Raw genomic sequence first — 14,111 nt, 5'->3', positions numbered from 1 at the left:
AACTGGAGGCAGCCAATCATGATTTTTGTTTTCTGAAAGTAACATTTGCTGCTTAACGTGACTCTTGCCTTATGTACGTCAGAGCAGTTTAGGAAAAAGCAAACACTCCAGTCGTGACGGATCTTACGCCAGTCAAATGTGGCCCTTTTGAAAGCGCGCCCAGTAATAATCATGGAGAGGTAATAAAATGTGCTCCGTTATTAATAGTAAATAGATGTTGGAACAAGAAGACATTGCAGAGAGTGCCAACACACATCTGAGAAACTGCTTTGTGTTCTTTATTGAGTACAAAACCACATGATTTTTTATGGATTTCTAATTAAATCATTTCTAAGACATTTGCAATGGGTGAAAAAATGGCATTACCCTCGGATTAATGTTCTTGGGGTTAGTTACATGTGACAGACTTGATCATCCTCAGTGTCATATTTTCTTTGTGTCCTGCTTGTTGCAATATCGGAGTTATGTAAGAGCTTATTTTAATTTGCTTTGCTGCAAGCTGCTGCTTTACTGTTCCATGCAATCAAGGGCTGTTGTTGACTGGTCCTCCACTGAATGGAATCCATTTATTGGTTTTTAATGTCTGTGTTATTTATGCAAAGGCCTAGTGAGTGAAACCAGGCTGCCTGTCGGATGACCAGATGTGTGACTGAAGAGTAGCTTGGAAGCAGGGACAGATGAGGGAGAGGGCTACGAAAGTGTTTCTATATTTGATCTGGTGGATCTTGCCCATTCATCAGTGATTAATTGCACAAAAGTGACATAGAAAATGGCCCGTTGTTGATTTTATTTATTTTTTTCGGAGCTTGTTTTACATTGGATGCAGAAAGCTAGTTACTTGGACAGCAGGCATGCAGTTTGCTTTGCAAACCTTGGACATGTAATGCAAAACACAAGGACAGTTCCAGTGTCGCCTCTGCATCTTTAAGTCACACTGTATCTCGTAGGAGTGGGACGGACCATCAAAACAATAACAATGTTCTTGCCAGTGTTCGTGATTCGGCTGTGTTTCCAAAAATGTATGTAAAATTTGTATATTGTTCGTTCTCTTCTCGCAACTCTTAATTCAAGCACAGATTTTCAACTGTAGTCACTCTGCTTGCTTCGAAAAAGAACGAAAAAGTTTGTCAAGATGCGTTGTACTTTTGAGCATATGAGCATTTAATGCACAGCATTTTGAATGATGTATATGTTTCTTGTTAAAGGCACCATAAGCATCAGGGAAATGTCTGCTGTTACATGTTTTGTAGATTCAACACTGTTGCTGACACCAGTTTGAAGCCATCATTGCGAAAAAGCATTAATAGCTGTCACATATGTGTCTTTGAAATGTTCTAATAGAGAGCGGCCTGCAGTCATATGTAGTCAGTCACTGGGTGGGAAAAAGAAACAAGCATTGAGTTTCATCATGGGTGCATTGAAGGAGACCTGTTCAGTTTGTGTCGGGTAACACTGCTCCTCTAACTTTGAATGGAAAAGTGTTTTTGTCTGTCCTTAGAGCTGTGCAATAACCCATGCCTGTAATGGATTCTAACTGCCATCCAAAGCACTGTATTTATTTCCTATTATTAAAGCATTTCTTTTTTTGGATACAATGGCTGCTTCTTCTTAATCTGTCACATCCCTCAGATAATAGCAGGGGGAAAAAATATTGAATTTGGAATCTGTTCTTTGCTGTCGTGTAGGAGGAGGAGGTTGACCTTTTTGGAGGAAGATGGTCTCGTTGCTCATTTCCAGGCTGATGTTGGAGGACAATAGAGCCATTTGTTCGTTTGAAGCTCAGATCAGATTCTTTCCGCGGCGCACCCCCCGATGTGAGTAACAAAGCTGACTTATAGATCGTGAATAGGCCGCATTGTAATCCTCAAGCGGTTATGGCTTCCACATGAGTTACTAGCAATTTAATGCTGTTAAGCAACATCTGCAGAGGCAAGGCCCACAGATGGGAGCAGTTAGAACAGAGGTGACTCTCATAAATAATGCATTTGGCACTGCTGTTCTGCGTTTGGCCAGAAGAGGTCAGTCATCTATCGGTAATGCTGGAACAAAGACTCCAATTGACCATCTGTTGTCCATTCCTATCTCTCCATTCCTGTCTCCATCTATTGCCCTCAACTAATGTGCACTTGTGTGACTTGATCAGCTCTGTTTTTAGGTTTGTAAGGAATGTTAAACTGGCCTAAAATGTTCTACTTGCTGAAATATCACACCAACTGCAATCAAAAATGCTGGAGCTTAGTGTAAACCTCTGGAAGCCCTTCCCTCACATCCTCCACCTTTCTGCTTCCACATCATCATCAGCAGCAGCCAAGCCAAACCTCCTATCTGACTCTCCTGCTCTGCATCTGACTGACTCAGATGTTTACTCTGCAATTAAAACACAGCCTATAAAAGGCAACGGGTCGGGTGCCAGACGCCGATGAGGGGGCCCAGAGCTGCAGGGAGAGTTTATAAATTGCTTTGATGCCGACTGTAGTCTGAAGGCCCAGATTCCTGAGCTGGAGGATTGGAGCTGAGCAAGTTCACGGGGGGACCGAGCCAGAAACACTGATGATTCATGGGTCTTTACTGCAGACCACTTGGAGAGTGTGTGTTGGGGTGTGTATTGTGCTGCTGTGTTGGAAAGCAAGGAGACTGCAGCCTTCCTCTTTCCCTTTTCCCCCCTCTCCGCTTGTCATTCGTGTGATGACTTGATTGAATGCATGTATGAAATGCCATTATTCATCTGCAGCAGTGAAGACATGACCAAAAATCTGGAGAATATATTATCCTCAACATCTTGCATTTTGGGGATGAAGAAAGCCATGATCCTCGCACAGTGATGGCGTGCCATTGCATTCTTTTACAGTGATCCTCATGCATGCTGATGACAGACACAGATGACGACGTCCCATTACAATTTTGAATTTGGTGCATGGGGAAAAGAGAACATGAAACACATGATGTGGACCTGCACAAGATTATTTTCTCATAGTTACACGACTATATCAGGGTGGTTTTAGAAACCACAGTCGATCAGCAAATCAGTGAAAACTGTCACTGAGTTTCTGTAATTTAATCAATTTTACACGGTATAATAACTAACCTGGTGTGAGAGCTAAATACAGTTTGTACATGCAGGAGAAAATGAAAATGTGAGTTTCATATATGAAATTAGATCATGTAATCAAGCACATCTATTCATTTTCTGTACTTGAGTGTAATCTGAAAGCAGTGCTGCTTTCCTTTCCATTGCAATGTGGTAGCTGGTCCAACTACAACATTGTAGTAAAATGCTCCTTGCATGCCGTATATGTGATGTGTCAGGAGTGAAAGTAGATATCTGTGTATTGGCTAATTTCTACACAGTGTTCCACTGGGGCTTGTTGGCTCAAAGGAATTAGTCCATACTGAAGGGACAAATAGGGAAACATTTAATGGAAGATATTAAAACCATAAAAGTGACAAAAAAACAAAACGCCTTGTTATTCTGTGCTCTTTCTCCCGGGGCTAAAGACCCAAAGGTCCCTGGATGCTGCTGCAAGGCTCAGCAGCACTATTGCCTTAAAAGGCAGCTTGAGATCTTAACTGCATGTCCATTAGCCCCGCCACAAACCGTTGAATTTTGTACCATGGATGGTTTCAGTTTTACCAAATCCGTATTAAAACACACACACACAGAATCAAGAATGCCTTATTCTGTTTACATTTACATACTGCATTTCTGAGAGTTATTTTGATTTGTGTTTCACCGAGCTAAAAGTCATATTGACAGTCAAAATCACATGAAAACCTGATCGTTTTTCTTGTCTTAAGTGAACTAGAAAAGCAGAAAATGTTGGCAGATTGTTCTTAAAATTGTGTCAAGAGGCAAATATTCTAGTTTGTATAACTCAGCACCTGTAAAAGATTTCATTTTTGATCAAATGATATGAAATACTGTGGATTTCTGTACTTTAATCCCTTAAAAGGAAGGAGAAATAGTTTGAAACAAAAAAGAAAATAAAAATCACATTAATTCTTGACTGTTTTCTGAGTCTATATGAACTACAGAAGTGGAAAATTGTCATCACCTGTACCTGCAAGGAAAAGCTCCATAATACCATTTATTATTAGATCTAATGGTGAAATACTGTGGATTTCTGTAGCTTAAACCCCTGAACAGGAGGAGAAGTAATTAGAAACAAAAAAAATAATAATCTAAAACCAAACTAATACCTGATTGCTTTCCTTAGCTTAGGTGATTTACAGAAGTGGAAAATTGTTTTTGACAGTTTTAAAACGTGTTAAGGCTGAGCATCAGACCAAACTACAGGTAAAATAATGATTAAAAAACACGACTTTTAATCCCACAGAGCGGCTCTCCGATGAACATAAAAGGTCAGAAAGGCAGAATTAACCCACAGTTCACACACACACACACACAGAGAGAGAGAGAGAGAGAGAGAGAGAGAGAGAGAGAGAGAGAGACACGTGCGCGCGCCGGTCGTTGTATGTGTGTCTTTGTGTGCGCGTGAGGTGACGGGGGGGGGGGGACCAGTAGGCGACCAGAAGAGCTCCCAGTATGAAAGGAAAAGTGGGATTGGAGCAGTGACGTGATCCGCTGCTGGAAAGAGGGAGGGAGAAAGAGGGACGGCTGGACTCCATTAAGCCGAAGCCCGCAGGAAAACTGTTTGGGATACTTCACTTCTTCAGCGACTTTTTCTGGGATTTCTCTCTGTTTTTATCGCCCTGAAAAGACTCCATACATGATTTAAAGACGGGGGACTTGCTCTGTACCGTGTAGTCGACTCTTTTAGTGTTTTTTTCGTCTTTGTGAAGGTGAGTTTAACGGTCGTCCTTAAAGCTTTGCTAGTTCGCCGCTATGAAATATGAAAACCTGCTTTTTCTCTCGTCGTACCGCTTCTGCTACGTGTAACCAACGCCTCGGTTAACAACTCTTTTAGCCATTTCTAGTCATTTTGTTTGCTTTCCGACACACTTTCCCCTGAACTTACTCCTCCAACGACCGACTGAGCCAGTGTGCACGCAGCCGGGGAGCTGTTGTACGGACCCCGCTTACATAATTAACCCCTCTGCCTGTTTGCCGTTACCGTTATTTTTAACAGGTGAACGCGGCACATTTGCGGATGTAAACGCTGCCAAGCGTTGAACTTGTGGCCGCGAGCATGTAGGCTTTGTTCTGCTGTCTTTACTGATGAGCTGTTTGGGTCGTCAGGCCGCTCTGTGTTGGACAAACTCTCATCAAAGACTGACAGATGGGCTACAGTATAATGTGACTTTTTTGGCCCTGACTTCACCATTACAAGGCGCGTCTTATTCCCAGCAACAAGCATCAGCAAAACCAGATTTGTTCACCTTCATCCCTCTCGAGATCCTCCCTGAGGGTCAAATGTTCATTAATGAGCTAAATCACCTCATCTGTTGCCACTGTGGTATTGCCATCACAGTGTGCTAATGCTGGAAGAGTAAGCTTTGTACTGTACTACTTTTAATAAAGTAGAAACAGCAGAATGGGGAAAAATACTGCAAGTACTGCATTCGTGTGGGTATGAAAAGTAAAAGTACTGTTGATGAAGGATGAAGCCTGTTAGGAGAGAGCAGTGTCAGTATGATTAATCGTGGTCCATGTGATTTTCATCAATTTATCAATGGAAAATCAAATGAAAAACTGTTCAGGGTAAACTTATCAGATGGACATGTCTGCCTTTTGGTCAAATCCAGTATATTGACTGTGACAAAATTGCATTAATTTGATGCAAAAAAAAAAAAAATCAATAGTATTACCAGCAATTTTTGTTTTGTACATGTAAATATTGTTCAAACTCCACACCTCCAGCTTTCTGTTATCAATCCATATCCCATGACGTCACTAAGACACCGTCAGGGTCACTTCGTCTGACTCTAGAGATCCTCCAGAGCAGCAGAAGACATCATACAACTGTTGCTGTTGTTACAAGCTGAGGAGTGCCAATCATGACAAGTCAACTAATTTTGACACCTGAAATCAATGGAAAAGGCTCGCTTCAATGGTATAGCTTAATGTTATGTCATGCATCACTGGGGGTGGACACATTTTCTGTTGTCATATTGTCCACCCTGTCACACCATTGGTTTGTCTTAAGCAGTGTGAAATGTAAAATCCTTATCTGCAAAGCAACCAGAAACCATAGCTAACTAATACTGTAAATGCAATGGAATACATGTATATGTTTACTCAAGTACAGTGCTCAAGAACAGTACTCAAGTAAATGTACTCAGTTAATTTCCACCAAATTTTGCTCAGAAATATGAGCCGAGGGTCTGTTTGAAAATATCTGACAGTACAGTTCTTTCTAGGACCTTGCATGCATGGTGGGCTTTGCACCACATTTATTCCTTTCCCGAGGGTCAGAGGGTTTCTTTTCACTCCAGCGTGACAGAAGTTTAGCTGGACCTTTCCCCCTCTGACTGTGGGTCTGTTTGGCAGGATGGCGCTGGATGGGATCCGGATGCCCGATGGCTGCTACGCCGACGGGACGTGGGAACTGAAGATGCATGTCACCGACCTCCACAGGGACGTGTCGCTGAGGGTCACTGGGGAAATCCACATCGGCGGAGTCATGCTCAAACTCGTGGAGAAGCTAGGTACGGGTGCACGCACGGGCCAGAGCAGTTCATTGCAGCTTTTCAAAGCAGCTTATCCAAGGTGTGATAAAGAGGCTTGAGCATAGTCTGGACTAATTTTGATACTTGATAGAAATGACAGAAGTGCGCTGATTCTGCAAATTTAAGGTGCATTCCTTTTCTAACAGTGATGGTAATGAAAGCCCTTTCCTCTGACCCCTGACCCTGTAACATCCCCTCATTTCTGTGTGTCAATGGCTTGCTTGTGTTAGCTGTTCATATTTGTTGGGCAATAAATACCTCAAAATAGTCACCATCCTAAGAAGTCACTCTGTACAAACTGTTTGTGGCTGCGGACCAAAGTTAAGAACAGACATTCGCCAACTTAGTCAAGGCGGGGAACTCAAAAGTGCGAGTGAGCTACATCTTTCATTACCTTTAGATGCACGCTAATATTCCACTTTTACTCCATGGCATATGTCGACGTTATCTGGGTTTTAGGAGCATTCTTTGGACATTTATACAGCTCAACCGGTATTTGCGACACATGGCCTCTGGCCAGTTTACAGTCAGCTGTGTGCATTGTACACAAACCGGCTAGATAACAGTTTGCAAGGCTGGGGTACAGATGCATGCGCAAAAGAAAATATCACAAAGGCGACCTTTTTGAGAAGGTGGTTGAACGAATGAAACAGGGATTAATCAGATTATGCACGACTGTGTTTGAACAAATATTAATGGAATATTGCTTTTTATTAGCCATCTAAACAGCTTATACGAATATTAGCTTTTTTAAATGCCATAATATTTTGTGCTTTTAAGTACAGTTGTTGTATTTTGAGATAAAAGTAAGCCTGTATGGATGCTTGTCTTCCCTTGACCTTCGTTGCATGACGCCAGCTCAAACTCCTCTGACATGCTTGTGGACTTTCAGGGGTTAATATTGCTCTTTGTTTCCCTGCAGTGCATATGGGTCAGTAACCCAAGGTATAAAGAAACCATACACTGCTTCCCTCCCCCCTCTGTATCATTCACTGTTCTGTAACTGCAGTTACGCACTTGACAAGTTTGGGTGCAAGTAAGCATAAGAGTCCTCTGTTCCAGCCACTTGAACACTGCCCTGTTTCATGCTGGAGAAAGTTCAGTGGTGGTGGCAGTGCGACTTGGGAGTGACAGTGTGTTATGTGTCGATGGGGCTTGAGTGCTCGGCATTCCTGCAGCGCTCCAAGGTTTTATTCCCTGCCCATGGTCCTGTTTTTAGCTCTCCTGTTAGAGCTCCACATAATTGAGGTCTTTGTTCTCTGTGGTCGTCTGTGCTGTGCAGCATCTATGTGAGGCGAGTGCAGTGTTGCTGCCGCATGTGGGACGGTGTGAATTCATTGGTCCTCCCACCCCAGCCTCACTCAAGGCCCGGCCTTATCCATTGTTTGAGTTGTGTTCACGCTTTTTGTTAAAGGTCTGGTTGAAGGGTATGACTTTTCTGGATGTGACACCTTCTCTGTGGTGTGGTTTGGGGAAAGTCAGTGATGGCTATTTGTGTCCTAAAAATTGGATACATGAGGTATGACCGAGTAGCATCTTTGTAACAGATGTTAATTGTTAGAAAAATAAAAATTGGCCACGTGTTTGACATTGTATCACTTGTATTACAGTAATATCAAGCTGTATTGGGAACATGCAGCCATCATAGCTAACCGTTGTTCTTTTGTTGGGACCCTTCCTAATTTCTGTTTTCCTTTTCTTAGCTGTTTTGCTAATGACTTGTCCGTTTTTTTTCCACTCTGCTCAGGATTCCAGTGGCTTGAGGTCGCCATGTTGACAATAGTTTTGATTTGTTGGACATGGTTGGCTGTTGGTTGTTGCTGTGCCAAAGCAAAATAACAGGACATGGGTGTGCGTGATTGTTTGCGCCACTATCTTATCAAAAACACTTTTTAATTATAGCCTTGGTTACCATTCTTTAACATATTTAAATCCCTTTTGGATTATCCTACTACTACCACCATTACTGCAGTTAAATTACCTTACTGAAGCATGCTTTAAGCTAATAGACCTTCAAACTGAGAAGTAGAACTCGTGCAGTGACATTAAACTGCTCCATGAGTGTTTGAGAGTGTATTTGTGTCTCTTGACTGGTTTCGCAAAGTGCGGTGACATTTTATTTGACTGCCGTCTCCCTCCTACCCTGAGTCAACAGGTTGTTTTGCATTGTAATCATTAACCCTTCCACAACATGAGTTTTCCACATGGGCACAAACTGCAGGACATGCACACTGTTAATGTGACACACAATGTTTTGTGCTTGAAACAGGCAGTGTAGATGTGCTTTCTATAGTCCCGAACATATACATTTTCTTCATGACCATTTGGGAAATTTGTTTAAAGAAATGACATCTTGAACACAGTTTTTCAACTGAAACTTTCTTGTAAAAACCAACACAGCAGCATGTATTAATGTCAGTGTACAGTCTGAAGTGAGAGGGAACAGTCTGTGCAGGTTAATGAGTTACGTTAAGGAAAACACGCTTCTGTGGAAAGAATCTTCGGGGTCTTGCAGGGTGTTGCACAGTCCTCACCGAACACCTCCTTAGTGCTGTCATATACCCACTGTTGGATCTGCTGATTGCTTGAATGTGGTGGTTATACATAGATACTGTAGATGTGCAAATGTGCACGCACATATACATGGACACGTAAATACCACAGAGCTGTAGCAGGCCCTGCGTCAGTCTCACATTGAAAGGACATCCTGGTGCAATGACAAATCCCTGTCTGTCCTCTCCCCCGCTCTCTATCTGTCTCTTACTCTCCAAAATGAAGGACCTCTTGTGATTCAATATTTGCTCTCCACGAGGCTGACAGTGCTCTGGGTCGTTTTCCATCATAACTTATCTGTAGCTGCATCTCACAGCTTTCAGACGCAGTTTGTGTTCGAAAATGTGCTGACGTCTGCAGTCTCCAGTACGATTGCCAATGTTCTCATTAGTAGTATTCGTGCAAGTGTTTCCACACGTGAGCGGGGTTGTGCGCTGATGTCGGTGGGTGTGTCTCGTCCACGTGTATCCTGCCTCCATCTTTCAGCTCTTCCTGTGAGCTGCAGGTCTCTCCTCCACATTGCAGGCTCAAATGGCCTTCGATAATGGATTAAATAGACAAATGCCAGGAAGGCACTTAGCTATTGATCACAGTAGCGAACGCTGCGTCCATTTCCCCTGCAGTCCTCCAGGAGAGCAGTATTTAAAGCCAGCTGATTGACCGTCCCCTGGTCTCCGCTCCTGTAATCCTTTCATCCTTCTGTTGATTACTATCATTGCTGCTTTCTCTGACTTTGTTGATGTTTTTTAAAAGTGCTGCCCTCCTCTATTATTGTGCCATTTAGAAGGGAAAACAAATATAGTACAAACAACATTAGTTGGCAGGAGTTTTATTGGATTTGAAGGGATTGTTCCCAAGTTACATGGCTTTTAGATCTGGCAAAATGTTGCTTACAGTAAGTCATCAGGGTTTCAATGCATTGATATTTTGCACACATTAAAGGTGGAAAGGTCAACTTTTTCAGTGATAAGGTTTTACTCCATGTTCCTCAACTCAAGGCTCTCAAGCTTATTAATAGGAATAACACATTTTTAGCTAACTGTGTAAACCGCTGAAAAAGCGAGTCTTGGAATGAGTAGCATTAGCTAGCAAATGTAATTGACTACATTTATATGCTCAAAATATTCCTGTGTTTGCCCTTATTCTTAAGAGACTATTCCCACTAAGCTGTGTACGTGGTAAATGGAATGAAAAGTAATATTTCTGTTTTCATGTAGCAGTGCATACTCTGATTCGTGGCTGTGTTTGACAGGGGTCGATGCCCTAACATGTCATTTATCACGTCTAAATATGGAGAAATTAAATGGTTGGAGCCATGTATGCCGTAGGATTAGAGTTTGGAGTAGGGCAAGGTAAAAACCCAATTCAGGTGCATATTCCAGATGTGCAATATACATGTCCAACGAATGCTCTTCAAACTCTGACATCGGCAAATCCCTCATGTCCTAATCGGAAAACCTAATTTGGAATATCCAGATGGAATTCGCCGTTTACCCGTATCAAATTCCAAATATTGTCATGTTTGGAATGAGAGTGAAGGTGCATGTAAACATCAATGATTGGTGAGAATCTTGCTACACTTACACCTCTGGTTGTATCGACTCTGCTTAGCCTCACCAAAGACAGCCGAGGGTAGAGGGCCAGGATGGAGAAGAAGATGGGAGGGAAAGAGGAGGGAGGTGTGAGGAGTCTGTCTCTCCATCTCTCCCCTCTCGTTGTGACGTTAGCCACGCTGCTAGAATTCCATAAAAGTCTTCGACGAAGCAGGAAATGACTTCCAGGGTTTGGCATGTTGTCTCTGGTCGCTGCCGTCATTACTGGATTCTCTGCTGCCTGCTTCATCCACCTCCCCCTCTCTCTGTCAGCCCTCCCCCTTTTCCTTTCTCCCTCTTCCTCTCTGTTTTCACCCTCCTTTCTTGCTCCCGCTTCATCTAAATGCATTTTGTGGAAAATATTTTTTGTCTCACTCTTTTTTTCTGGCGGCCATGTCTTGCTATTTGACACCATCCACTCCTCCAGCCACGTAGCAAAGCTTGCTAATCAATAGAAAACATGGAAGTACACATTGTTCACTTTCTCATGGTTTCTGACCCAGGTTCATGTACGCTGACTGTTAAATGTTCCATAAATAGAACTCCAGCAACCTAATTGGTCGAGTGTGACTCTGATAGTTCATGCGGTTGTTTCCAGAGAGGGGCCTGCAGTTTTTGGCTGCCGTACCGCCAGCCGGCCGCAGAGAACTTTCCCTGCATGTCAGAGAAAATGTGTGTTTTGTATTGGTGATGACCTACATATTCACATCTCAAGTGATTTGCGGAATGTTATCATGCCGCATTTGTCTTTTTGGAGTTATTCATAAAGGAAACGTGTTTGTAATTATCAATAAAGTTCATCCCCCCCAATTCAAACGCACCTCTGACAAAGCAGCAAGCAAACAGCAGTTATTTTATATTTTTCAATTAGAATGACTTTAAAGTACTTTTGATATTTCCTCTGAGATGCTTTGTTTTCGAGATAATGCTCCAGTTTGTGAGCTGTTTGAATTGTCCTTTTTGCCAAGATGCTTTTTGCTGGAGGTCACGCTGACCAGGGGGGAGATGGCTTCGGTTTGACAATGGAGCGCAGGTTTCATTAGGAAACAGATGCGATTTAACACAGGATGCTGAACTTCCTCAGGGCTTTTTTTAATGCGCCTTCTCCCTTGCGCCTTCCCTGCATTCCCGCCTTCCTGCCCTCTCAGTGTCCCCTCACTGAGGGGAAAGAAGGGTCTTCAGTCCCTGCAGAGGGCGAGATGAAGAGCTGAGATATCGTAGTCCTATCTGTCCTGATGATGTGAGAGTTGTGAACGGCTCACATCTTAACATTCTCACACCAGGACAGTGTAAGATTCCTTTGATGGGTGACTAACCACTTTCCCCTCTCGTCATATCATCTTACCATGACACACAGTTCAGATGTATCACTGTGTGTAATGAGACTCATTGATTGTGACTGTGGAGTCGTCCTAAAGATTTGGCATTACAAAGGGAGAAGCGGTCTGGCAGCCTGTGTGATCGTCCTGCTCTGTAATCTCTTTGACAGGAAGTAGTTAGGCTAAGTAGTGGTCCTGCCCAGGCCAGAGCTTTCCTGTTTCACTAGCAAGATGCTACAGTGATTGTGCTGCTCTGCACTCAGTGCTCACGCACAGACCCCTGGCCTATATATTCACATAAATACTCATTGTTTGCCATATATTAGATTAGCCTACACAAAGAGATCTGCCCCAAACTAAAAGATTTTAAAATATGTTTATTATTTCTTCTTTAATTATATTGTGCCTTGTGGTACCAACAGTGGATTGAATGAGAAGTTAGTCACTACACTGTCACGTGTTACAGCATGGAAAAATGACCTCCCAATGATCAGACCTTTGACTGATGCTTTAGTGCTATGACAGAGAATTTAAAGGACATGGTGGCATGGCAAGAAACTGATGCAGTGAATCTGTGATATGTTACCATTACTTACACATTATCCAAGGAGAAGTTTCTGTTAAGACTGAGCTAAGCTTGACTTGGACAGCTGGTAGTTTCGATGCGCTCCCTTGGTGAAGGGTCATGTGCTGACAATATCAGCTACTCCAGATATCTCTTGATACATTATTCTGAACAGGGGAATGATTGTCTATATATATGTACACTTGCAAAGCACAGTATAATCAATTTGCGTTTTTGAAATATCTCAGTTTTTCTTTTCCAGTTTTCACCCTTTGTCCATGTTCATGGAAGGACTTGTTGTGCTTGTTAAGGATGATTTAATTGGCTATGTTTGGCATCTTAAACATGCAGTGGAACAAACTTTCATGGCTCCTCTGGGAATCTGAAGCTTGTTGCTTTTTGTCCCTCTCACCTTCCTGTAGTAGCAGGCAGCGCAGAGGATCCAGTGGAAGGAAATGTTAGAGCAGCACATTGTTGTTGTAACATCACACACCTGTATGGCAGTGGAGTAAACCGATCCAGAGTTTTTGTCTGGGTTCTCAGCCCACATTTCATTCATTTAAAGCTGTCCCCACCTCTCAGTCTGTCTCTGTACTCTCACTTTTACAGAGCAAAAGGGCAGGAGAGAGGTGTTTGTTTTCATAACCAAGGGATGGCCTGTTTAAAGTTTATACACGATAAATATGCCATCCAGTTTAATGCCAGCCATGTTTCCGACAATTTCATTTTCTTGTTTGCTCCATAGTTGGTGCATTTGTCTGAAAAATGTGCCAAAATGATAAAAATGGTGAAAATTATGTCTTCAGGTTGCTTATTTATCTGAAAGAGAGTCACAATTAAATAGCCGCAACCAGAAAAACGTTTGTATTTGTACTTGAAAGCAATTATCAGAATAATCTGTTCATTTATTAAACAGTAAATAAGCTTGTTTTTCAAATATTTGAGCCAGAAGCAGTTGTGCTTAGCCGCCTCGGGTATTCAAAACTGTCAGTTTGCTCCTCAGGTGGAGAGCAACTGAGCGTCCTGCTGAACTCACAGAGGCACCAGTGGGACGACTTATCGTAGTCCTGAGGGAAGTCTGGCAGGATGTGTCCATGGATAGAAGGACAGATGAATATTGTCTATCTGCTCCATTGATCTTAGTCCCAGAGTTTCTTTGTAATGTCATTGTTCCACCGGGTCCCTGAACATTTAATTGTATAAAGCTGTGTCAGGGTGGAGGGGGAGTACCCCCACTGCGTCTCTGTGTTTGGAAAATGACACAAATGGATACAAACTACATGTCTCTAAGGAGGTTTCCTCTAATAGCCCTCCTGGCCTCTCCTAATGCATCAAAGCCAGCGCTGTTGCACTCTCTTCTTACTGTAACGGGCAGGATGCTCCTAAATTTCCTGTTAAGATTTCAGATTCACCCCACTCTTATTATCTCTTTGTGTATGGAGCCTGGTTTTGCTT

At 42.6% G+C, this 14,111-nt stretch overlaps 1 protein-coding gene across 4 annotated transcripts in view; it reads left to right on the top strand.

Annotated features, from left to right (window-relative positions):
• Window positions 1-4,604: 4,604 nt before the first annotated feature.
• fermt2 (FERM domain containing kindlin 2) overlaps window positions 4,605-14,111 on the top strand; it is a 40,372-nt gene continuing 30,865 nt past the window's right edge. For 3 of the 4 annotated variants that reach the window (XM_070978716.1, XM_070978715.1, XM_070978714.1), the window contains exons 1-2: window positions 4,618-4,800; window positions 6,449-6,606. In XM_070978716.1, the coding sequence (XP_070834817.1) occupies window positions 6,450-6,606 (157 nt within the window). In that variant the 5' untranslated portion in view covers window positions 4,618-4,800; window position 6,449. Of the gene's footprint in view, window positions 4,801-6,448; window positions 6,607-14,111 lie in introns of all 4 variants that reach the window. The other variant, XM_070978713.1, reaches the window with a different exon arrangement.

This window comes from Chaetodon trifascialis, chromosome 14 (genome assembly GCF_039877785.1).
Source record: "Chaetodon trifascialis isolate fChaTrf1 chromosome 14, fChaTrf1.hap1, whole genome shotgun sequence".
Lineage (NCBI taxonomy): Eukaryota > Metazoa > Chordata > Actinopteri > Chaetodontiformes > Chaetodontidae > Chaetodon > Chaetodon trifascialis.
The sequence above is the reverse complement of the archived record's forward strand: the minus strand, read 5'-3'. Positions and strand labels throughout refer to the sequence as shown.